The sequence below is a fragment of the Lepidochelys olivacea genome (assembly GCF_965140295.1).
Source record: "Lepidochelys olivacea isolate rLepOli2 genome assembly, chromosome: 11".
NCBI lineage: Eukaryota > Metazoa > Chordata > Testudines > Cheloniidae > Lepidochelys > Lepidochelys olivacea.
Genome location: NC_140421.1, coordinates 74,450,862 through 74,476,472, shown reverse-complemented (window position 1 = coordinate 74,476,472; position 25,611 = coordinate 74,450,862). Strand labels below are relative to the sequence as shown.

At 40.2% G+C, this 25,611-nt stretch overlaps 1 protein-coding gene across 5 annotated transcripts in view; it reads right to left on the bottom strand.

Moving 5' to 3' along the window:
* Positions 1-25,611, bottom strand: part of HDAC4 (histone deacetylase 4) — a 467,144-nt gene that overhangs the window by 90,493 nt on the left and 351,040 nt on the right. For 3 of the 5 annotated variants that reach the window (XM_084643125.1, XM_084643128.1, XM_084643126.1), the window contains 4 exons: positions 16,549-16,661; positions 10,514-10,630; positions 10,229-10,427; positions 4,331-4,569 (listed from right to left, as the gene is read on the bottom strand). In XM_084643125.1, the coding sequence (XP_084499251.1) occupies positions 4,331-4,569; positions 10,229-10,427; positions 10,514-10,630; positions 16,549-16,661 (668 nt within the window). The remainder of the gene's footprint in view (positions 1-4,330; positions 4,570-10,228; positions 10,428-10,513; positions 10,631-16,548; positions 16,662-25,611) is intronic. The other 2 variants (XM_084643127.1, XM_084643129.1) reach the window with 2 other exon arrangements.

The window sequence follows — 25,611 nt, the reverse complement described above, 5'->3', positions numbered from 1 at the left end:
GGCAGATTAAGCATTGTGAGCCAAAAACAATGGGAGCTATACTGGCATGCAAAATCAATAGGGAAAACAAACTGATGGGAGGGGGGGAGAAATGTGAGCACAATATGGCAGCAGTACACCGGGGAACAACCATAGGAATGCATTTCAAAGGGCTACTGGACTATAACAGGGTTCAAGGAGAAAATCATTTTACTGAGCATGCTATTGGCAGGGGAGGGAGGGAGGGGGTGATTCATGAAGGAATGGATCCTGGATTGACTGAAAACCAACAAACTCTGCAGAAAGACTTCAAGGGTGAGAAACTGCTTTAGACAAGGGTTGTAGCCTATTAAGTCAAGTCTTAGTGCTGATCTACACTGGAAACTTACATTGACAGAGCTACGTCTCTCAGAAATGTAAAAAAATCCACACCTCATAGTGGCGTAGTTAAGCCTATTATGCAGATGGGAACTGGGGGGTCTGGGTGCAGGAGGTGAGGCTTGATGGGATGGGTGTTCCGAGTGTGGGGGGTGAGGCTTAGCCGGGGGGAGCCTGGGAGCGGGCGGGGGGGGACGGAGGGAGGGGTTGTCCGGGATGCACGGGGATTGGGTGAACAGGGGAAGCAGCTCCCCGTACAGTGACCCCTCCCCGCACCTGGAACCCCTCAACCAACTCTGCCCCCCGTATCAGGAGCCCCCTGCACCCAGAACCCCCTCCACCAAGCCCTCTGAACCCCCACCCCACTGAGCCTCACCCCCTGCATTGGGAGCCCCCTATACACTGACCCCCACCCCACTGAGCCCCAACCAGTTGCACCCTGACCCACCAAGCCCCACTCCCCCAGCCTCCCACACTGAGCCCTAATCACTTTCACCTGAACTCCCCTGCAGAGTCCAATTCCCCCTGCACCCAACCCCCCTTACCGAGCCCCCGTGCATCCAGATTCTCTCCTCCCCATACCCAGACCCCCCACCGAGCTGCCTGCACCCAGACTGCGCCAAACAGAACCCTGGTACTCTTGAGGGAATTCTGCGCCAAAAAATTAAACATTTTAAAATTCTGCATATTTTAGTTGTTCAAAATAGCACAGTAACACCATAAAAATATAATCACACCTTTTTCAATTATTTTGGTAATTTATTTCAAAATAGTTGTCAGCAAATGATTGAAAATGGTGTGATTATATTGTCTTGTTTTGAAAAATAAAATATGCAGAATTTTAAAATACTATGCGCAGAATTTTTATTTTTATTTGCACAGAATTCCCTCAGGAGTATCATATGCATAAAGTGGGTGAATTAAAATTGCAGTCAACTTTATTTCTAGCATTTCCTACCTTCTGAATGCTTGACTTTGCAACCTTAATGTTCTTTTAATTTACATTTTTGTGTGTAATTTCCAAGTATCACAGCAGAGACAGGCTCACTGCTCTCAGTTCCAGTGCTCAGCACCACCCTGATTCTGAGCAATCATTACAGGGAGAGCATGGCTTTGCTCCGTATCCCTAGAATGGAGCACGCACAGTCACTCTGTGGGGCAGGCACAAGCATTGCTTCCCATACACAGGAGCTGTGAGGAGATGGTGCATGCTCAGCTGCTCTGTGAGGATGGCACATGTTCAGTCAGTGCTAGGAGCTGTGAGGGGATGGCATGTCTTCAGCTGGGATGGCACATGCATAGTCTGGTCATCACTAGGAGCTGTGAGAACTCACTCCATGAGGACTGAATCTTTGGAGATTTGAGCAACTAAACTCTAAGAAGTCTCCACTGAGCCTGTACAAATGGCAATTTTTGAAAGTTCAACTTGGCCAATTTGGGTGGATTTTCATGGGGATGGCAAAAGGCACATCTGTGACACAAAGGCCACCTTGCATTCAAATGTCAAGTCCCTGCTCCAAAGGATGGGGGACTAGAAATTTTAAAGAAAACATTGTCAGAATTTTTTTAACATCGGCAACGCATGTTTTTTCCCCCCAGCCTTGTTCTCAGAAAAGTTTGAACTATTTTGGCAGAAAAGTTTCCTCAAAATTCAGCCTGAGGCAGACATCTGACATGCAAAATTTGAAAGCAAATTGTAAACGTTTGGCAAAACCATAAGCAACTGAAAACAGAGTGCCATGAGCCTTGCCTATAATTAAAAGACAATAATCCATTACGTGATTGTTAGTTATGCTGCTACGCTACATAGAAGGGCCCTAACATATCTGAGTGTTCTGAGAATACACTTTTCCATGTCAGCATTTGGATGTTATCCGATGTGATAAAACTGCCCCACACGCAGTATTTTAAAGCATTTTAACTCATTACTTTAACAAGTAAAACAAATGGAAATTGTCCTCGTTGAGCTATGTTTTTTTTTCCTTTTTCCATGGACATGACACATCACAATTTTATCTAGGTCTGAGTTCAGGCTACTGAAAGAGGCATCAGTCTGCACAATATCACACACGCACGTCAAACTCCTGGGAGGTCTAAATGAAAGCCTCAATGAGTTCAGTAGGTACGTCACAGTGAAGTCTTTGGACACTTACAAGTGTTGGCAAGGGAAGTCTTTAAAAACTCAACAAACAAGCCACTGAAGTGCAAGTTACTTACTAACAAAGAAACTGAACCTACTGCCTGCTTCCAGCAATCCCGATTTTGAACTTCACTACACAAAGCATGTTTAGAGTGAGGTAAGGGAAATCTCCACAGCAACAGCAGCTCCACACCACATCAGTACGCTAGCCTGAATGACATCCAGGGCTGGCACATGCACAGCGAAGTGGCAAATATCCAGAAGTACAAGATTGACGTCAGTAGCTTGTGTAATCATCCCAACTCAGCTTTAGTCTATAAACAAAGTGTTTGGGGGTTAAATTGTGACTCTCTCTTTTACTGGAAAGATTTTATATGGGCCACCACTCAATGAGGCTAATCCAGCTTCTAGTAGTTATATTTTCTCATATAACTGGAACAGTGAAAATATTTGGAGAAATGTCCACCCGAAATCTAACCACAGCACTCTGAAAATCAAACTGGCAGGCTGAGTTTTCTTTCAGAATCTGTCAGTGTGGGGGGATTTTTTAAGAAACCGCAACTGGGGCTCCTTGAGAATTTTTTTTTTTTTTTTTAATACTAGTACAACTATGACGGTCAGAACAGAACTAAAAATAATTATAAACATTTATGATCTATCCCACACTCAAAGCAGCTTTCTTTTTATTGTAATGACTAGCTGCTGACTTTACCTTCCAAAGAAGTGGGACAGATTAGCAGATGGGGTAAATTGCCATAGCTCCACTTACACCAGCTGAGATCTTCCTCCATGTGTTTCAAGGACAAGTTTTAAATTCAGATTCTATCCTCACGTATGCGAACCATTTTGTCTTTGAAAAAACATACCTGCACAACAAGTTGAAATAACCTCTTCTTTGCTACAGATAATCTATCTGTACACCATAATCTATCTGACCTGCAAAGTGAATGCAATATTTGTGTACTGGTGAACAGCTTTGTGCAACATACGTATACTTTTCAGCTGTTCTCCAGGTGCTTCATGGAAAGTGAGATAATACTTAAACACAGATAGCACTTTCCATCTTCAAAGCACTTTATAAATATTAACTAATTAATACTCACAAAACCCCTTTGGGCTAGGAGAAGTCCCCATTTTCAGATGGGGAAATGGAAGCAGAGAAGATAAATGATGTGCCCAAGGCCATAGGTGGGGGGGTTGGCATTGGAGCTGGGAATGGAAGTCAGGAGTTTCTGGCTCCCACTCAGGTGCTCAGTCCCATTACTCTCTCTCAGAAGATTATCCTGGTGAGCAAACCTTAAATAACTCTGAACAGCCTCAAGTAGAAACACCCTTTCCCCAATTAATTTTTAGTTTATCATCAATGGAATCTTTTACTTTACTTTTATTATAGTATACCGCTTTGTACTACATTCTTTCTCCTCCTTCTTCAAGCAAAATATAAGTACAATATATCCATTTTCCCCTATATTCCTTGACAGCATTTGTATGCTCTCCTCTCTAGAGCTGGATATGATGCTGATGTGGATGAATGGCAGCATAAAGAGTTTTGAAAATATGATTGGAAAACCAGTAGCTTAAATTGTACTTCCTTTCCCAGCATCTGCATCAGAGGTATCATTTCTTACCTAGATGATAATATGAATAAACCACTGTATGTAGCCTAATATATTTCACAAAATTATGAAAAAGAGATCTAAGGATGAAGAGTAATTGATTATATTGTTAGAGGCCATACATATTATAGTGAGAGAAACCATTATATAAGAACGTTAGCTAAAGGCTACATTAAAATTGCATGAGCAAGAAAGCATTTACAATCAGTTTGCCTACCTTGTTAATGTGAAGTTGCTGTTGCTGGAATTGCTGTTTGTGTTTCTCCAGGAACTGTTGATGCTGTTGCTGGATCACTAACTGCTGGAGGGCCTGGGCATTCTGGGGAAGGGGAGCAGACTGCGTGCGCCCCAAGGGGCGGTGTTGCCGGAGTTTGTGTATTGAGGGGGAGACCCGATCTGCACCAACCAGAGACTGTGCATGGAGGGGCAGTGGCCCCAAGCCTGAAAGATACCAGTCTGAAGATAATATGGAGGAAAAAACAGCAGAGAAGAAAGGAAGAAAGGAAGGGAGAAAATGGCTATTGAGTAACTCTGATGGTGACAATAATATACATATTGTTAAAACCAACCACCTTCAGTTGTCATTTGCAGCTGAAGTATCATCCCTTAAAAAGTAAACAAGAACAGAAAGTATTAGAAAAAAGAATGTTTGAAATACTCCTGTGATATATGTATATATTTTAGTGCTTCCAGGGAATTTATACCAGCTCTGGGAATTAACAGTGAGATATGAAGCCTTTCATCTCTAGACCGCTGTTTAAGTTAAGACCAAGGAGTTAAAATGTGACAGCTGAACTATGTGAAATGACAGGGTTTTAAGCCTAGTTCCACATGAAAAAGTTTCATCACAATACATCACAACTGGTATCTGCTCACTTTGTTGGGCAATCTGTAGGGATAGAAGAGACATGGAGATGGAACTACCTTCTCACCCCAGATCAGGGTTACGCACACTGGGGAAGCTTGCATTGAAGCTGCTGTGGTGTACCTACTCTAGAGAATAAACTGGAGATGACAACTTCCAGTATGGTAAACCCAGCACTTTCCATGAGCATTAAATACAGTGGTTGCACTGTCAATCTAGCCAATTCTGCCTCTGATAAATAATTATGGTCACCTCAGTATGATGCATACTTGGAACATGGAATGCAGTGCATATTGAGTTAAAATTATATAGTTAACTAAGGCAAAAATTTTAAGATTGACCACTGTATACTTTAGGAGGTGGGGAAGATGTTTAAAATATGTTTACAGTTTTTAGTTTAAACTACTATTTAGCAGTAATAGTGCTGATGAAATTAATGACAGGATTTCCTGGTAAATATTATTTAAGGTTATATAAAAATCTTGGAATTCATTAGCATTTTGGACAGTTTATCCTAGTCTGCATTACTTATGGACTTACAGTTGCTAAATCATTCCCCTGAAGCACTTCAAGAATATCAGAACTACACAAATCTAGTACAGTTACTGCAGTTAGGAAAAAAAAATGAATTACTATGGGGCAGACTGTCATGGCTAAACATGTAATGGGATTTCCATTGTAATCCCATGTATTCATACACATCTTCATGAAATAGTCACCTTTTCGTGTGGAAATGTTCACACTTGGTTTTTGCCCAACAGGGGATGTTTTTGGAAGATATTAGCAAAATTCTTTTAGTTATTTTCTTATGAGAAGGGGAAAATATACACACATATATACTGTAAAATATCTAAGGACACTTGTTAAAAAACTACATCAGAAACAGCCTAAGCATAAATGAACAGTTGCCTTTCTTTTGTTTTATTTTAAATGCTGCTGCTTTTGATGTAACACCAATATAACCATTTGAAAACTGAACACTGAGCATCAGCAGTAGAAAAATGTAGACAGCTCCTAGGGGGACAAAGAATGCCCTTAACACAGGGGATCATCACAGTGCCTGGACACCATCAGCCCATCCTTCACGCTTCCCCTGTGCTTACTGCTCTAGCCTCTTCTCCATTCGTCTCCCTCACAGATCTTTCACTCCCAGACTCAGCAGAGGGCCTCACTGGAGAACACTCTACTGCTAACTCCCTTTGTCTTTTAAATCAGTGGTTTCAACGTGTGGTCCCCCCTCAAAGATTTTCAGGAGGACCCAAACCTCCATTTGAAAATGTTTAGGGGTCCGCAAATGGAAAAAGGTTGAAAACCAATGTTTTAAATCAAGAAGTCATGCCGATGAGAGCTGCAGCAGCATGGCACGGGGACAGAGGTGCTCAAGTTGGGTAAGTCGCAGGCTATGTAGAACTTTATAAGGAAAACGCTACGCTGTAAATCCCACCCGAAATCTGTCCTGCACTCCCAGTGACCAACTCAGAACAGGCTGCTGCCTTTTGCACCAACTGACACTTCTTGGGTCCACTTGCCTGTGCAGAGAGGAGAATGTGATTCCCCGCCTAATGACTCAGAGGGATGCTGCTCCTTCTGCCACCTGGAAGGGACTGCATACACAGCAGACCTGGCAGCCAGTCTGAAAGGGGCCTTGGAAGCTTTTGCAAACTCAGTTTTGGCTTGCTGGGTATTGTGGTGCTGCTCCTGGACAATGGAATGCTGTGACCTTTGGTGACCTCTTTGTTGCACGGGAGGGGAGAGAAAGGATGTGGTTGGGGTTAAGGGGGGAGATCTAGCAGCTTCAAAGAAAACCCTGTACACAATATTGGAGGTTTTCCTCCAGTTCCAAAGGGGAACAATTTCTTTTGCTATGCTCTGGAAGAGCACAGGACAGACTTTTCTTCTCCTCGCTGAGAAGATGTGTCATTTTTGAATGGTGGTCAAGACACCAGCAAGGAAGAGCCATAGCAACACTTCAGAAAAACTGATCAAAACTAAAATCCAGCAAAAATTGGAGCCAATTTGATTAAAAATGCCTTGAGTCCAAACTGCAGCAAAGTTAAGGAACTCTGGAGGGAAAAATTAGAGGGTTCCCTGTCCTCCTGCTCTGTAGCAGATGGTGTCCTATCTCCTGCAAAATTCTGGAAACTGAACAGACTGGACAGCTGGTCAGTGGAAAGGGCTCTGCCTGCCCCCAGAGCAGCAAGGTCTATTGAAGGCCCATTGTTACAATCTACATACCTGCCTGAGAGAAAGAATTGCCAAGTACTTAGAACCAAAACCTCCTGCTGAGCTGCTCATGGCAGAGAAGGGGCTAGGGAAAGGATATGTGGATAAGGAGAAAATGGCATTAATGCTAAAATAGGAAATCACTTGTTTGTTCTAGACGGGTAGAATATCAAGGATGTACCAATATAACAACAGTACATATTAATTTAGAATTCTGTGTTCCGATGTTGATAAGCATAGAAAAGTACATTAAGCTTCATAAAATGTGTACATACTACTAAATCTCATGAAATTGATTCCCTCTGAAGCACTATGGAAAATCACTATCTCTGCCTCAGCTTCCCCACACATAAAGGTTTATTATCCTGACACATTGGGAGTTGTGGGGATTAAAACGTAGAACACTGTCTATAAGGGGCAAAATCCTGAGACTTCGATGTGAGGTTTTGATAACCAGCACCGTTAAGGATTTTGCTTTTCAAATTTAAACATCATCCAAGATATAAAAACCAAAGTTTCTCAGCAATTTAAGTACCACTGCATGCTTTCTTGCATCTTCCACCTTAGCCCGATATTGGAAAGCATAGACCAGAAACATGATTCAAAGGTGGCCACTGCTTTCTATTTACTCTTCTTAGAGCAAATATGTGTCTCCAGTCAACCACTCACATAAGAACATAAGAATGGCTATACTGGGTCAGACCAAAGGTCCATCCAGCACAGTATCCTGTTTGTCAGCAGTGGCCAATGCCAGATGTCCCAGAGGGAGTGAACCTAACAGGTAATGATCAAGTGATCTCTCTCCTGCCACTCATCTCCACCCTCTGACAAACAGAGGCTAGGGACACCATTCCTAACCCATCCTGGCTAATAGCCATTAATGGACTTAACCTCCATGAATTTATCCATTTCTCTCTTAAGCCCTGTTATATTTCTAGCCTTCACAACCTCCTCAGGCAAGGAGTTCCACAGGTTGACAGTGCGCTGTGTGAGGAACAACTTCCTTTTATTTGTTTTAAACCTGCTACCCATTAATTTCATTTGGTGGCCCCTAGTTCTTATATTATGGGAACAAGTAAATAATGTTTCCTTATTCACTTTCTCCACACCACTCATGATTTTCTATACCTCTATCATATCCCCCCTTAGTCTCCTCTTTTCCAAGCTGAAAAGTCCTAGCCTCTTTAATCTCTCCTCATATGGGACCTGTTCCAAACCTCTAATCATTTTAGTTGCCCTTTTCTGAACCTTTTCCAATGTCAGTATATCCTTTTTGAGATGAGGGGACCACATCTGTACGTAGTATTCAGGATGTGGGCGTACCATGGATTTATATAAGGGCAATAAGATATTCTCCATCTTATTCTCTATCCCTTTTTTAATGATTCCTAACATTTGGTTTGCTTTTTTGACTGCCACTGCACACTGCGTGGACGTCTTCAGAGAACTGTCCACGATGACTCCAAGATCTTTCTCCTGATTAGTTGTAGATAAATTAGCCCCCATCATATTGTGAGTATAGTTGGCGTTATTTTTTCCAATGTGTATTACTTTACATTTATCCACATTAAATTTCATTTGCCATTTTGTTGCCCAATCACTTAGTTTTGTGATATCTTTTTGAAGATCTTCACAGTCTGCTTTGGTCTTAACTATCTTGAGCAGTTCAGTATCTTCTGCAAACTTTGCCACCTCACTGTTTACCCCTTTCTCCAGATCATTTATGAATAAGTTGAATAGGACTGGTCCAAGGACTGACCCTTGGGGAACACCACTACTTACCCCTCTCCATTCTGAAAATTTACCATTTATTTCTACCCATTGTTCCCTGTCTTTTAATCAATTCTCAATCCATGAAAGGATCTTCCCTCTTATCCCATGACAACTTAATTTATATAAGAGCTTTTATATAAGAGCTTGTCAAAGGCTTTCTGGAAATCTAAGTACACTATGTCCACTGGATCCCCCTTGTCCACGTTCGTTGAGCCCCTCAAAGAGCTCTAATAGATTAGTAAGACATGATCTCCCTTTACAGAAGCCATGTTGACTTTTGCGTAACAATTTATGTTCTTCTATGTGTCTGACAATTTTATTCTTTACTATGGTTTCAACTAATTTGCCAGGTACTGACGTTCGACTTACCGGTCTGTAATTGCCAGGATCACCTCTAGAGCCCTTTTTAAATATTGGCGTTACATTAGCTATCTTCCAGTTATTGGGTACAGTAGGTGATTTAAAGGACAGGTTACAAACCATAGTTAATAGTTCCGCAATCTCACATTTGAATTCTTTCAGAACTCTTGGGTGAATACCATCTGGTCCCAGTGACTTGTTACTGTTAAGTTTCTCAATTAATTCCAAAACCTCCTCTAGTGACATTTCAATCTGGATAAGTTTGAGAGTACAACACAGGGCTCAGATTCAAAGGGATTATTGACAGTTTTTGAAATCTTAATAATGAATATGAAACACCACTAATTTATTATCTTTTGAAATTTAACAGATTTAGTTACAATTGAAAGACTTATTATTATTAGACAGACTGCTTTTAATATTACATTTTAAAATGAAAACACGCTTTTGGTTTTGTAAAAAGGATAGCAGCTATGCAGTAATTGTAAGTACTAAACACAGTAAATTGTAAAAAAAATTGTAATTTTTGCTAAGAAAATACCTTCTCACTGTTACTTTGATCAAACTGGGTAGGGTTCTACTATTAAAATACTAACAGATTTATATTTATAAACTAGTTTATCTTAATCCTGCCAAAATGACAAACAACGTTAGCCTCCTCCTATCTCTTAAAGATGTGTAATTTGGCCAATCACAGACCTTTTCCAATGTTGTAGGTGCCCATGACATCAACAATACATGCTCCATGTCATAAACATATATGATTTCAGAGATAACTGGTATTCCCTTATTCCTTTCATGAAGAAGACTGCAATAAATTGAAATGGATTGTACCACTCCCCCAGTTAGGAGCTGCATATCTTAGCCTTTGCACACGAGCTTTGGTATGCTCACCTGTGACTAAGGGAGTTTGTGCAGTTGGTTGTTCCAGTAAGACCATGTGTTGCAGAAGAGAGTTATGTGAAGTTCCCCCATCCCTTTCCAACGTCGTAGTGCTCAAGTAAGGAGTGAGGTGAGTGCCAGGAAATAAGGAAAGCCGCTGTTGTAGGGTTGGAATAGCAAGTCTCTCGGCATCCTGCTGTCCTGATCCCCCCTGCAAATATACAACCGGTAAAGTGTTCAGCTTATGAACGAGTCAGTGCAACCACAATCCCAAAGACAACATTAAACATCACTTACACTTGCAGGTCCAGTTGCAGGCAAGCCTAACGTTATGTTGGGCAAGGAAGGAGATGTGTACAGAGGAAGCTGTGTTACTGAGCCTTCACGATTCACTAGTCTGTGAGCCAGGCTGGTCTGGAAATTGAATTAAGAAAACTGGAACAATCAGATAATGTAAAGAGGATAGACAGGAGCCACATTATAGTCTGCCTAATTCGTGAATCACCTTAAGTATAAAGCACATCAGAAAAGGGAACAAGAAAGAAAAATAGAAGGCAGACAACTTCACTTCTGATACCAAAAGATTCCGAATGTAGGGGCTAATCTGTGCCCAGTACCCAGCCCAAGTAGATGGGATAGGCATGGGGTGGATTCACTTATGGATGTGTAATCCTCCCACAAAGGTAGCAGAGATGCTCTGATAGGGCTAATCCAACTGAATGGCTACAGTAGCCTCTGACCCATTCATAGCCCCAACATGAGCTGAGAACTGGAAGATCCATGCAGCAATGGTTTCCTCCCACACGCTGGAACACCTTTCCCACCCCCACAAACTGCTCTACATGACCCTGGAGAGGGTGTGGGGATCATCTGTGCATCCCTTCCAGAATCCTGTTTTCTTTAACCCTTTGTGCAGGAAACATCGGTTTGTCTATCAAGGGAGCCTCCATGGCTCTTTTGTTCCTTGAACTACATGGCTAAAAAAGGTGTTTTTAAAAAAACAAATTTTACGTTACACAGGATGGATGTTCTCGTCAGCCAGGCCAAGGACAGTATGAAATGCATCATTCAGCATCAAGTTGGTTTAAACACAAGGTAAAGCTCCATTAAAGAGCCAGGATGTTCGTCTTAGGTGGATATTTTTTGATTTTCAGGGAAGGAATGTGCAATTAACTGGGAGGATTACGTTATAGCCAGCTAATGCGGCACCACGGAACTGTAACAGTCATTTTTAATTTCACAGCAGTGATTGCTTACAAATACAGACTAAAATATTTATTGCAAATATTAACTGTAGTTATTGAAAAGTGTCTGAAGCCCTGATTAGAAAATAGTTATGTTGATGGCAATGAATTATGGAGTGGATATTGTTTACAATCCTAGGAGTTTAAACAAATATATAAAAAAAGACATTTTCTATAACATTTCTCATGCAGTGACAGTTTTTAACTCTGATGCTTAGAAAAACAGGTATATGATGGGTACAATAAAGTATTTCATCATTCTATAGATTGATACATGTCAGCATGGCCATGAAGGGATTTTAATCTTCTGGAGTTTTAGAGGTTGTTGCCTCATATTATGCCTGATTCTGTAGCACCGAAGTCAATAGGAACTTGCAATTGACTTCAATGGGTGCCGGATTAGGCCAATTTTGGATGATGAAAAGAAAGCTAGTTATCTTTGAACTCCATTGAAGGAACTCGCACTGAACTTTGCAAGATAAGGTAATGATGTTGCAATCCACAAAAGGAAGAGTACATGTTTAACATTTACTATTGAAAAGCAAGTCTTCTATATAGAAATATTCTCTAAAAGAAAAATCTGATGTATTGACGAATGAAACTGGAATTGCTGAAAACAGTAACATTAAAGCTATTCCTGTGAGAGAGGATCATAGACAAGTGTAGCAATGATATCTTTACAAGATTGCATTTGCCATCTTTACAGCCAAAGACTCTGCATTTCCAAATAAATGGTTTAATTTGACATTAGTCAGTTATTCATTTCCTTAGTAGTAAAGGTATCTAGTTCTCACATATGCTCAAGCTAAGTTCAATTTGCCAAGTGAGGTTCTTTCCATTTCTAAAGTCTCCTCCTGTGTAATTGCAATCTTGTCAATCATAATTATTAAAAACATGTTGAAGATCAGATCTATCACAAAGGTCTTGTCATTGCTAATTTCTCTGTAGTTGTTAAATATTTCCACTGGCACACACACGAACACCAAGGCAAAATCGTAAAAAACTTGTTTGTGTTTCCACTCACTTATTTGCCAGGGTGATTTTGAACACTTCTTAGAAATTTTGCTTAAAGCGTAAATGCAACGTTACTGCACCACATGCTGAAAATTAGGCATGTACTGTGGGTGAGGTACTGACATCTTTTCCTGACTTTTACGGGGTACTGATCTCATAAAAGTAACAAAATTACATCAATTTACACTTTAAACAGTCAAATCCCCATTTAGTTGTGCCTCAAATAGTCTCGGGGGGTTTATTTGTATTAAGCACAACTGAATGAAAAACACAACAGCTTGAAACTAATTGCGCTCACAAAATTTCAGTTCCATTATCATCATCTTAAATATACTGAATCTGTCTATGAATTGTACATAAATGCGGTAGAAATACAGAGCAGAGCACACACCCAGCAGCTACAGCTTTTGTCTACTCAGGCAGCACTTTTTAAAGCTTTATGTGAAATAAAAGGTCAGTGTCTGTCAAATAGCCTTGCACAGGTGGAAAAAACATTGTTAAATTTAACACAATATTTAAAAAATAAATGCTATTTATCCACTGTGAACAGAATGGAGCTGTATGCTTTCTACACTTGAGGCAAGTATTTTAATTTAAATAATATAAAAATGATCAGTTTTCCCATTTGGTATGGGTCCAGAGATGAATCTCTGATCAACTGATATGCAAATATACACATTTCTCATTTAAAACCAAACACTCAGGTAAATGTGAAACTATCATATTAGAAGATTAATTGCTCAGAAATTGTTGACTATTTACAATATACAAAGTGGAAATGGGTCTGATTTATAGGAGACAGTCTGTTATTTGGGGTAATACAGAAATTGGAGTCTGGTGTGTGCATTACATTGGCCTTTTACAAGATACATGGAAGCAAGCAGTAATTGGGTAATGTTATTTCCTGATGTATACAAGCTTCATTTGAAAGGAAATATCTGCATTTAAAATGCTGTCTTAATTAACTGCATTTGGATAGCCCCTGACAAATGCATGCAGAAAAGTTTAGAGGAATGGCTCAGTTACCATCATGAAATATCCAGTGCTTACAGAAAAGAATTGGTAACGAAGGGCATGACCAGTTTTCGGCAGATGAGAATGTTGAGGATAGGGAAGATTTAATTAACAGAATAAATTTTAAGATCTGTAGACAGCAAGAGAGTTAGTGCAATAGGTTATCAAAAATGATGTGTCATCCATTAGTGGGTTGTGAGGTTTCCTGTGGACTGTGGTCTCAAAGATCTAGTGGACTAATTGTTCATATCACACCTACTTCTAAAATCACTACAGCACCATAGCTTGCAGACTATATTCTTGCTCTCTTCCATAAAATCATAAAACAGGTGAGAAAATTCTGGGTGCAATTTTCAGAGAAACAGCAGAAGAACATTTTTTACTTTTCACATAGGTTGCTTTGGGAGGCTACATTAAAGCGTTTCAGTTTAAATTAATTCATAGATCACAATGGAATTCTTCTCACATGAACTAGGACTAAGGTGTAGAAAAAATTAATAGAAAAGTGTTATTTACCTTTTACACAATACAAAAACCAGGGATCATTTGATGAAATTAAATAGTCAGAAGGTTTAATACAAACAAGACAAAGTACTTTTTCACACAACACAAAATTAACCTGTGAAACGCATTGCCATGGGATGTTGTGAAGGACAAAAACATAATGGGGTTCAAAAAAGAACTAGATACATTCATAGAGGATAGGTCCATCAATGGCTATTAGCCAAAATGGTCAGGGATGCAACCCTATGCTCAGCGCGACCCTAAACTTGTGATTGACAGAAGGCAGGAGTGTAAGACAGGGTGGATCACTTCATAATTACCTTGTTCTTTACACTCCTCCTGAAGCTCTGGTACAGGCCACTGTCAGAGACAGGATACTGGGCAAGAAGGACCGCGGTCTGACCCAGTACGGCAGCTCTTATGTTTTTATGAATGAGACACTGTAGTAAAACTGTGAAACGGGTGGGGGAAAGAGACAGGTATCTTCACATGTCTGGAGAACTGTTTTGGCAATAGACAGACTTTACATGTCTGGCATCACTCATGCCTCAATCTTAAAATTATGACTTCACTGCTTTACAAGACGGAATAGGTAGTCACTGAAACTGGACACCAAATGCTTGCAACAGCATGTGTATCTAAAAGATTTTTTCTGCAGACCTTACTAACGACTGGAATTATAGCCTTGGTGAAGTAATACATTCATTTGCAAAAAGCAAAGTTATTTGGAGAGAGTGTTGCCTCTGCATATCCACACTCGTGGGATGAGCCCTCCCAGAACACTGATTTTGGGGAAGCTGTGCCCTTTGGAACAGTGCAAGCTTTCCTGTGCAAGACTGAATATTTGTAGCTGAGGTTATGAGTCTCTCAGCAGTCCCCAACTGCCTACGCTCCTTCTGCTAAAGATGCAATAAGAGCAGGACGCTGAGGGGAAGAAGGACTGGCTGTAGTAACAAGTCATTGTTATTACTTTCACTCCTGGGAGCAGTGTAGAGTGAACAAGTGAAGTGTATGCCTCTACTAGCCAAAGGGCTACAAAGACACATGAGCCCAGAATCCAGCAGTGATTCAACCACTGATACTGGTGAGTCTGACTTTTGCTATCAGAAGTGAAACTTCAGAGAGAAGGGCAGCTGGATTCTCTTCTGGTTCACATATCAACAGAATTGGTAGCTCAGTTCCATTTGGGAGGATACCAAATCCTCCGGCAGCTATACTAGAGCAGTCTCACTGAACAAAGTCAGGAGCAACTGAAATGAGGGTTTTGTCATGGAAACGCATACAGTATGTAGCCTTAAGTAAAGCTGTTGTTACTGTGGATGCTATAATTACCCTTCCCCATGCTGCCAGAGTTCTACGAAACACATGAAATAGAACTATTGTTCCTTTTATAAAGCCCAAACCAGAATCTCAGCCAACCTCTTTAGAACAGCCGTGGTGTATTGTGTCAGGCGAAGTGACCAATGCTGTACTACATGAGTGACTGTGTTATGAGGTCCATGATATATTTTGATTGAAGGTTTTTAAAACTGTGTGTTATGCAGTATTAGAAATGCTAATTGAGCCAAAGTCTGTACAAACTTAGAAAGCTCAAATAGCTTGGATTTATGCTTCAAAAAACACCTTTCCACTCTCCAAAATTACAAGTTGGAGGACAGTGTGATTAAACCAAAATTCTGCTTTGTCAGGAAAGTTTATAAATGTAAATGCATGAATAATATTTAAGGGAAACAGCAAATGTGAAGCCTGCAATGCGAAATACAGCAGCAGGGTCTGGATAATTACACACCACCTTTCCAAACGTGAAGGTTACAAAATGACAGAGAGGGTCACATATTTTCAGATTCAATAACAGGGACGTAGGAATTGCCAGACTAGATCAGACCCAACTCTAGTCTAGCATCCTGTCCCTGACAGTGGCCAACACCAGATGTTTAGGAGGATGGTGCAGACACCCTGCAGTTTAAGGGATTATTTATTAATAATAATCAGTTTTGGAAAGATGCAATTTAAAAACAAAGGTTAACAAAAGCTAAGATTTAAACTGCATAAAGGTGGGAGGATGCTAAAATTTGGTGGCAAACGTCAACACACTACAGGAAGCCTTTGAGTACTGAGCGGGGGAGAAGGAACTTAAACCAGGTAATATTATATTCCTCCATCCCTGTAATTGAACAGTGCTTGTATTAATCCCCTGTATAAAATGAAGTTATTCAACATTGTAAAGCATGAAAATAAATATCCAGCATTTTAAAATACTCAAGAGAGTTGGCAACCTGTATTTGAGAAAGGAACCCTCTTCAAGATTTCCCCCCAATGTTCCTTTCCTTTTTTAAATCTATCAATCCATATTATGGCTACTGCCAGTTACCCCAAGCACAGATATTTATGAGCAAATGCAGACTAAGCATGTTACGTTTCCAACACATTCAAATCTTCACTGGTTAGGAGAGTAGCCATCCAACTCAAGGTTCAGCTTTCCCTGTATATTTTATAGCTCCCACAAGTTCATTGGAAGCACAAGTGTTAAACCCAAGGTAAAGAGCAGTTCTGTACCTCTGCTTGAATACTTGTGACTGATCCTGTAATTCCATTCTCAGCACTTATATTATTAGAGCTGTTGTTTGGAGAACTGGGACCAGATCCAGGAGCACTGTTGCATGCAGAGTCTAAAACACATTCAAAAACAACGCTTAGAAACAGTACAAACTATCTCTGCAATGCTATTTGGAAAGATCTATCAGGGAAAACAAAAACCCTGAAGATGTAATAAAACATTTCTATATTGAGAACATACCAACAAAGATGTACTTTCAAACAGAGTGTCCAAATACTTATATCTTTTCTCTGCAACCTTTTTTTGCATAGTGTGTCAAGAACTTTAAATATGATTAAGCACACAATAAACAATTTAGAAAGCATGAACAAGCCAAGTCAGTCTATGTTAAACTGTTCTACTATAGTTTTATGAAGTGCCTCCTCCAATCCACTTTAGCATTTTATCTTAATCATGCTCTCAGTCTTGCACAAGTAACTAACTTTCTGAGCTTTGACATTTTCCCATGCACTTTTCTTGTATATTTGAATTTATTCATGTTTTAAATGGAAAGATACTTTCATTACTGACCCTTGACAGCTTTTTCACACCAGCACCAACGTTCACTTATACAAAAAGTGCCCCAATGAATATAAGTGGTCATGCCCTTAGTGGTTATTTGTTAAGAGCTGACAGTGTGCTCAGCATTCTATGAGAAACAGTTACTTTCCTGAGGTGCTGTCAACTACAGAATTGTAGCTTCAGCAGCACACAGGACCTTAACACCAATCTGGAGCTCTGGTCCAGTACTGAGTTAAAGGGAACAGTACTAATTAGATAATTAATACCACTTCCCACAGCACCTGGGTTTTCCTTAGAAGTCTCCCATCCAAGTACTAGTTTCTTTCCATTCCCAACAGGGAAGCGCTAGGAAAGGGCTGGAATCAGAAGAGTGTGAGCAGGTCTCCAGGATTCCAAGTGAGGAAATAATGAACACAGAGGGTGAAGTCTGACTTTCAAGTATACATTTTTTTTGCCCCTGGATTACTGGTAGACGCCTCCATGTGCTGCATTCATCCCAGGACAGAAAAATGGGAGGATAATTGAGAAAATAAAAGGCAACCTCATAAGAGTTGTTTTGAGTGTCTCCAAACATCGGTCTCTTTACACTTATTGTCCTGCAGCACTAGCTGGACAACTCTTATCTTCATGAAAACGTGCAAAGTTCCCAGATATTACACTAAAAGTCCTCCATGTAGACAGTGGTCAAAGTCTCTCAGAGGTAACAAAAACCCACACAGAGTTTGTCCCTCGGGAATCCTAGTCTGTTCTGGCCACTCACTAATTACTGATTGAGCTTTCCCTTCCCGCTGTCTCACTTGCAGCGCTTGTCCCAGGCCTACACATCTAGAGCTCTAAGCCTCTAGAGATGGGTGTTCTCTTGTTCAGGGAAACTGTCTTTGAGGCCTTCCACACCCACTTTATATTATTATTCCTTCCTAATTACGTACAGCTTGTTACTTCTGACAGGGATGGCAGGATAGGACAGATAAGTCCCTGTCTCTAGGACAGTTTTTATCTTTGAAAACTCATGGCGATCGGGGGAAGTCCCGGACGACTGAAAAAAGGCTAATGTAGTGCCCATCTTTAAAAAAGGGAAGGAGGAGGATCCGGGGAACTACAGGCCAGTCAGCCTCACCTCAGTCCCCGGAAAAATCATGGAGCAAGTCCTCAAGGAATCAATTCTGAAGCACTTAGAGGAGGGGAAAGTGATCAGGAACAGTCAGCAAGGATTCACCAAGGGCAAGTCATGCCTGACTAATCTAATTGCCTTCTATGATGAGATAACTGGCTCTGTGGATGAGGGGAAAGCAGTGGCCGTGTTATTTCTTGACTTTTGCAAAGTTTTTGATACGGTCTCCCACAGTATTCTTGCCAGCAAGTTAAAGAAGTATGGGCTGGATAAATGGACTATAAGGTGGATAGAAAGATGGCTAGATTGTCGGGCTCAACGGGTAGTGATCAATGGTTCCATGTCTAGTTGGTAGTCGGTAGCAAGCAGAGTGCCCCAAGGGTCAATCCTGGGGTCGGTTTTGTACAATATCTTCATTAATGATCTGGAGGATGGCGTGGACTGCACCCTCAGCAAGTTTGCAGATGACACTAAACTGGGAGGAGTTGTAGATACGCTGGAGGGTAGGGCTAGGATAAAGAGGGACCTAGACAAATTAGCGGATTGGGCCAAAAGAAATCTGATGAGGTTCAACAAAGACAAGTGCAGAGTCCTGCACTTAGGACAGAAGAATCCCATGTACTGCTACAGACTAGGGACCAAATGGCTCGGCAGCAGTTCTGCAGAAAAGGACCAAGTGGTTACAGTGGACGAGAAGCTGGATATGAGTCAACAGTGTGCCCTTGTTGCCAAGGCGGCCAATGGCATTTTGGGGTGTATAAGTAGGGGCATTGCCAGCAGATCGAGGGACATGATCGTTCCCTTCTATTGACATTGGTGAGGCCTCATCATTGGTGAGACATTGGAGTACTGTGTCCAGTTTTGGGCCCCACACTACAAGAAGGATGTGGAAAAACTGGAAAGTGTCCAGCGGAGGGCAACAAAAATGATTAGGGGACTGGAACACATGACTTATGAGGAGAGGCTGAGGGAACTGGGATTGTTTAGTCTGCGGAAGAGAAGAATGAGGGGGGATTTGATAGCTGCTTTCAACTACCTGAAAGGGGGTTCCAAAAAGGATGGATCTAGACTGTTCTCAGTGGTAGCAGATGATAGAATGAGGAGTAATGGTCTCAAGTTGCAGTGGGGGAGGTTTAGGGTGTGGGACATTAGGAAAAACTTTTCACTAGGAGGGTGGTGAACCACTGGAATGGGTTACCTAGGGAGGTGGTGGAATCTCCTTCCTTTGAGGTTTTTAAGGTCAGGCTTGACAAAGCTCTGGCTGGGATGATTTAATTGGGGATTGGTCCTGCTTTGAGCAGAGGGTTGGACTAGATGACCTCCTGAGGTCCCTTCCAACCCTGATGTTCTATGACCCCTTCCTACACTCATCCAGTGTGGAATGTACACAACCCATCACAACACAACCACGAGGATTTTGTACTTAAAATAAAACTTCACTTTATAATTCTATTGCTGTAAACCCTTATTATATGACCAACAAAATGCCCACAACTTCACATATGTTACCGCTATGTTCTTAACACCCCCTCTTCTAACCAGGGCAAGTGGGACATCCGACCTGAACCCAAAACTTTTTTTTAACAGCCTATAAAGCTGCATTTCCCAGCTCCAGTGCAGCACTGCAGATTAGTTGATTTCGCGGCTACCAGAAAATTCTTCTGGAGCACAGAGCAGGCCCATAGGAGCCTCTTATTTTGCATATAGCACAGTTTTCAGTGTTTCTCTTTTTATTATCTAAGAAGTATGCTTGGCAGAATTCTGCTGTGTTATTTTTTGATAATTTTGACACATGACATATATGTTCATTTTTAAACATTTTTATCCATGTAAATTTTCACTGTTGAAGGAAATTGTATGAGCGGGGGGAAAGGAAGTAGACTATAATTAAATGAGAGCAGCCATTGAGATTCAAAAAGTTAAAGCTTTATAACTGTTAAAACACAAATTGTCAGCATCACACGTCAAACTATATAAATTAAATAACCTTAAAATCAAACTCTAATAAGTTCTCCAGCAGCATTTTTCTTATTTTGCCTATCTGTAAATTTTGACGGTCATCACTCGAAATACTTTTTTTTGTCAGTTTGTGGTTGCACAGTGAAATCAATGTTCACCAACATTTACCAATAGCAATCTAAGCCTTCCAAGACTAGTTAGAAAGCAGCAATCACTGCGACCTTTTGACAGCCACTCCAACTATGAGAAAATAGGATTTGGCTGACCCCAGTATAATTTTCAGGTAGTTTTGACATAACAGCCTGATGCAATCTGGGACATTTCACTGGGATGTCTCCGTGGAAATGGAGCCAACTGGTATGACTTTGGGGACATGAAACAACTTTGTTTTAGTTATTTAATTGCTGAAACCCCCTTAAACTGGTTAGTGGAGTAATTCGGCACATATTATGGTAGGAGTAGAGTAAATAAGTAGATTTTACTGTCCTCTATAATCAAGAGAAATTTAAGGATTAAGTAACAATCTAAAACTGACTGCCTACCTAGTAATCAATAGACGTCACATACTCAAAGGTATTTTCTTTCTATAAATCTGCTACTAATCTGATTATTCCAAGCACTATGCATTTTACCTATGTGACTCTATAGGCTCTAGTGGATCGACATCCATTTGCTACCACATGTACCAGCCATGAAACTATGGAACCGTCTCTGAGCTTCCGCAACTATCTTCTCCACACCCTCCAAACAATACTATGACTTCTCAAGTCATGCTTCCCAATACACTTGTGAAGAATGAGAAGCCAACAACATGACTTATTTGAGTATCTATATGTAACAACGACAGACCCTGGTCGTCGGTGGGTGGGATTGAACCAGGGACCTCTGGAGCTTAGTGCATGAGCCTCTACCACATGAGCTAAAAGTCAACCGGCTGGGAGATAAGGCTGTAGAGCAAACACACTTATCTCTCTCTCTCTTTAAGTGGTCTCCATGCCACTAGATGGGACAGAAAAACACATACATGTATGAGCATGCTTACTGAACAAACAGGAGAACCTTTTTCCGCTGCCCAAAGCCTTATTCTTGACATTGTAAGCAAAAATTAGTACTCAGCACTATTCCTTCCTATATGAAGTTAACCTACAAACAAAAGGAAATTCTTTTCATCCATGGACTTGCCCAAAATAGCAATGTATTTTCTATTCTATTGCAAAGATATGAGAGCTATGACATTACCAAGATGCTCATTTAGTTCAGTGATGACACTGGAAGTGGAGAAAGGCTCTTTCAAAGTGACTATTGGAGAGTTGGAGAAGAAATTAACCAAAGACTTCTTTTTAAAATGCTGATCAAGGATGTGGTTCCTCCTTAATTAGACATGTGACCATCACCCCAGCTGACAGGAGCGCAGACACTCAGCAATCAGAGCACTGAGGCAGAAAATCCTCCTTTTTTTCCCCCCAACATCACTGTGCTTTGAAATAAAATTACTTTCTGAGGTTGTGAGATCTCTGTAGCACTCCATAACATACTGCTTTATTCATGAATGTAAAGCCGGCCTTCATACCTTTAGAACATAATTTTGGAAATAAAAGGTGATTCTGTGTAAAAACAGCCTCATTACTCTTTCTTGTGCCTTGCCTCCTGCTGCCAGTGTTGGTCTTCCTCTGTCCAATTAAGTGAGCACTAAGCACCAGCATTTTGAGTGAAGAAAATCCAATTAACCTGAAGTTTCACTACTGCCCTTCAACTTTCTCCACAATGGGCACATGTGGCTCTTAATGAAAACCTAGACTTTGTAGAAAGAACATTTTGGTTGGATAGAAAACACATGCATTTCTGTAAGTAACAGGTCATAAGCTATGATTTATTGGATTCCACGTTTATTACCTAAACAAAAGAAAAACATGTGGCACTCAATTTATCTTTGTGATACATTCAAGCCTTAATTTCATCCAGGGATATTCTCTGTGGATTAAAAGTACACTTTTCCCCTGAAAAGTGGCTGTAAAAATGGCATTTTCAACTCAACACATGAACTCCGTATTTACCTAGAGTCTGACCCGCTGACTGAAATGACCAAAATAAAACGTTCATGCTTTTCATTCCTATTAGTGCAGCAGGAACCCAGGCAGCTAAGAGCGTAAGCAGGAATCTATTCCTGGCTGTTGATCAGCCGCCTCTTTTTTTGTTTTTTTTCAAAACTTAATTCCAGTCAGTTACATCTGTAGACACCCAGCAAAGACGGGTGTGCACAGGTGTCACAGAGGGCACCATCTGAAAACAATGAAGTTGCACAAGTGTTACAAAGGCCCTAATTTGGCCTGCAGAACCTTTGTAACAGGCAGTAGCATAAGAAGGAAAGAAATAAGCATGCTTCTCAGCTCTGTTGTGGAGTTTGCAGGGCTGCTGGTTAGAAAAAGCATCTCCTGCTTGTAAACCAAGAACATTTGGTAAGGAGATAACACACCCACACATACACTCATGGAACCCATGATGCCATTTCTACTGAGCCACTTTTCAGAGCAGAGCTGAATTTTAAGCTGCATGAATTGTGACACTGTGCTCTGAAGTGCCAGGGAGGTCTGAGAAAAGCAAAAAGTGGTTGTCTAAATATACTTACACACAGCTCTCTCTAGATGGTGCTAAAAATTAAACTTTATGATAATCTAGAATCTTACCTAGTCTACCTCCTAATATGAAATTTCTCCAAAAAAGAAATGTTGATTACTTTTTGCAAGAGGTTGTGAAATAAGTAACTTCTGAGTATATCATCATCTATTGTAAAACAACACATAACGTGTTTTTATATTTAAAGTAGGACTGTCAAAAATCGCAGTTAACTCAAGTGATTAACTCAAAAAAATTAATCGCAATTAAAAAAATAATTGCGATTAATCACACTTATAACAGTAGAATACCATTGAAATTTATTAAATATTTTTGGATATTTTTCTACATTTTCAATATTTATTTCAATTACAACACAGAATACAAAGTTTACAGTGCTCACTTTATATTATTTTTTATTACATATATTTGCACTGTAAAAATGATAAACAAAAGAAATAGTATTTTTCAATTCACCTCATAAAAGGACTGAAGTGCGATCTCTTTATCAAGAAAGTGTAATTTACAAATCCAGATTATTTTGGTTACATGACTGCATTCAAAAATAAAACAGTGTGAAACTTTAGAGCCTACAAGTCCACACAGTCCTATTTCTCATTCTGCCAATCGCTAAGACAAACATGTTTGTTTACTTTGACAGGAGATACTGCTGCCTGCTTCTTATTTATGTCACCTGAAAGTGAGAACAGGCGTTCACATGGAACTTTTGTAGCTGGCGTTGCAAGGTATTACATGCCAGATATGCTAAACATTCGTATGCCCCTTCATGTTTCGGTCACCATTCCAGAGCACATGCTTCCATGCTGATGATGCTCGTTAAAAAAAAAAAATGTGTCAATTACATTTGTGACTGTACTCCTTGGGGGAAGAATTGTATGTCTCCTGCTCTGTTTTACCTGCCTTCTGCCATATATTTCATGTAATAATAGCAGTCTCAGATGATGACCGAGCACATAATTGTTTTAAGAACACTTTCACAGCAGATTTGACAAAACACAAAGAATGTATCAATGTGAGATTTCTAAAAAATAGCTACAGCACTTGACCTAAGCTTTAAGAATCTGAAGTGCTGTCCAAAATCTGAGAGGGACGAGGTGTGGAACATGCTTTTAGAAGTCTTAAAAGAGCAACACTCTGATGCGGAAACTACAGAACCCAAACCACCAAAGAAGAAAAATCAACCTTCTGCTGGTGGCATCTGACTCAGATGATGAAAATGAACATGCATCAGTCCACACTGCTTTGGATCATTATCAAGCAGAACCCATCATCAGTGTGGAACCATGTCCTATGGAATGGTGGTTGAAGCATGAAGGGACATATGAATCTTTAGCGCATCTGGCATGTAAATATCTTACAACATCAGCTACAACAGTGCCATGCGAATGCCTGTTCTCACTTTCAGGTGACATTGTAAACAGGAAGCAGGCAGCATTATCTCCTGCAAATTGTAACCAACCTTGTTCGTCTGAGTGATTGGCTGACCAAGAAGTAGGACTGAGTGGACTTGTAGACTCTAAAGTTTTACATTGTTTTATTTTTGAATGCAGTTTTTTGTACATAATTCTACATTTGTAAGTTAAACTTTCATGATAAAGAAATTGCACTACAGTACTTGTATGAGGTGAATTTTTTTGGTTTTTACAGTGCAAATATTTGTAATAAAAAATAAATATAAAGCGAGCACTGTACACTTTGTATTCTGTGTTGTAATTTAAATTAATATATTTTAAAATGTAATAAACATCCAAAATATTAAAAATAAATGGTATTCTATTGTTGTTTAATCTCACGATCACAATTAATTTTTTTAATTGCTTGACGGTCCTAATTTAAATTAATTGTTTGATGAAGAACAATGGAGGTCTGCATAAGGCCCAAAATAATATGGCGTCAAAAGCATTTATCATTGGAGTGGTACAGTTATGAATTATGCTTAGCACCTGGATCCATGGACATTAGTAGAAATGCCTTTGAGACATTTCATGCTGTATTTCCCAACAACCCGTAATTTCTACCATCTTGAAATACTGCACTGGCACCATATCTATATCTGATTAACACAAGATTAAAAACTAGAGTTGTGAAACAGAGCCTGTGGACTTGGAAACAATGCCTTCATTGATGAATGTCCAAGGACTAAAGGGTTAAGGGTGCCAAAGGGAGTACAGAAATCCTGACTGAAGAATTAATCAGATATATAAACAGGTTTTAAAGCTGGGAGCCTTCTATAGAATGCGACAAGAGGCATGGCTTTCAGTTGCTTATCCAACAATTACCCAAAATTGGAATTAATTGAGAAACTTAACAGTAACAAGTCACTGGGACCAGATGGCATTCACCCAAGAGTTCTGAAAGAACTCAAATGTGAAACTGCGGGACTATTAACCACGGTTTGTAACCTGTCCTTTAAATCACCTACTGTACCCAATAACTGGAAGATAGCTAATGTAACGCCAATATTTAAGAAGGGCTCTAGAGGTGATCCTGGCAATTACAGACCGGTAAGTCGAACGTCCGTACCGGGCAAATTAGTTGAAACCATAGTAAAGAATAAAATTGTCAGACACATAGAAGAACATAAATTGTTACGCAAAAGTCAACATGGCTTCTGTAAAGGGAGATCATGTCTTACTAATCTATTAGAGTTCTTTGAGGGGCTCAACAAATATGTGGACAAGGGGGATCCAGTGGACATAGTGTACTTAGATTTCCAGAAAGCCTTTGACAAGCTCTTATATAAAAGCTCTTATATAAATTAAGTTGTCATGGGATAAGAGGGAAGATCCTTTCATGG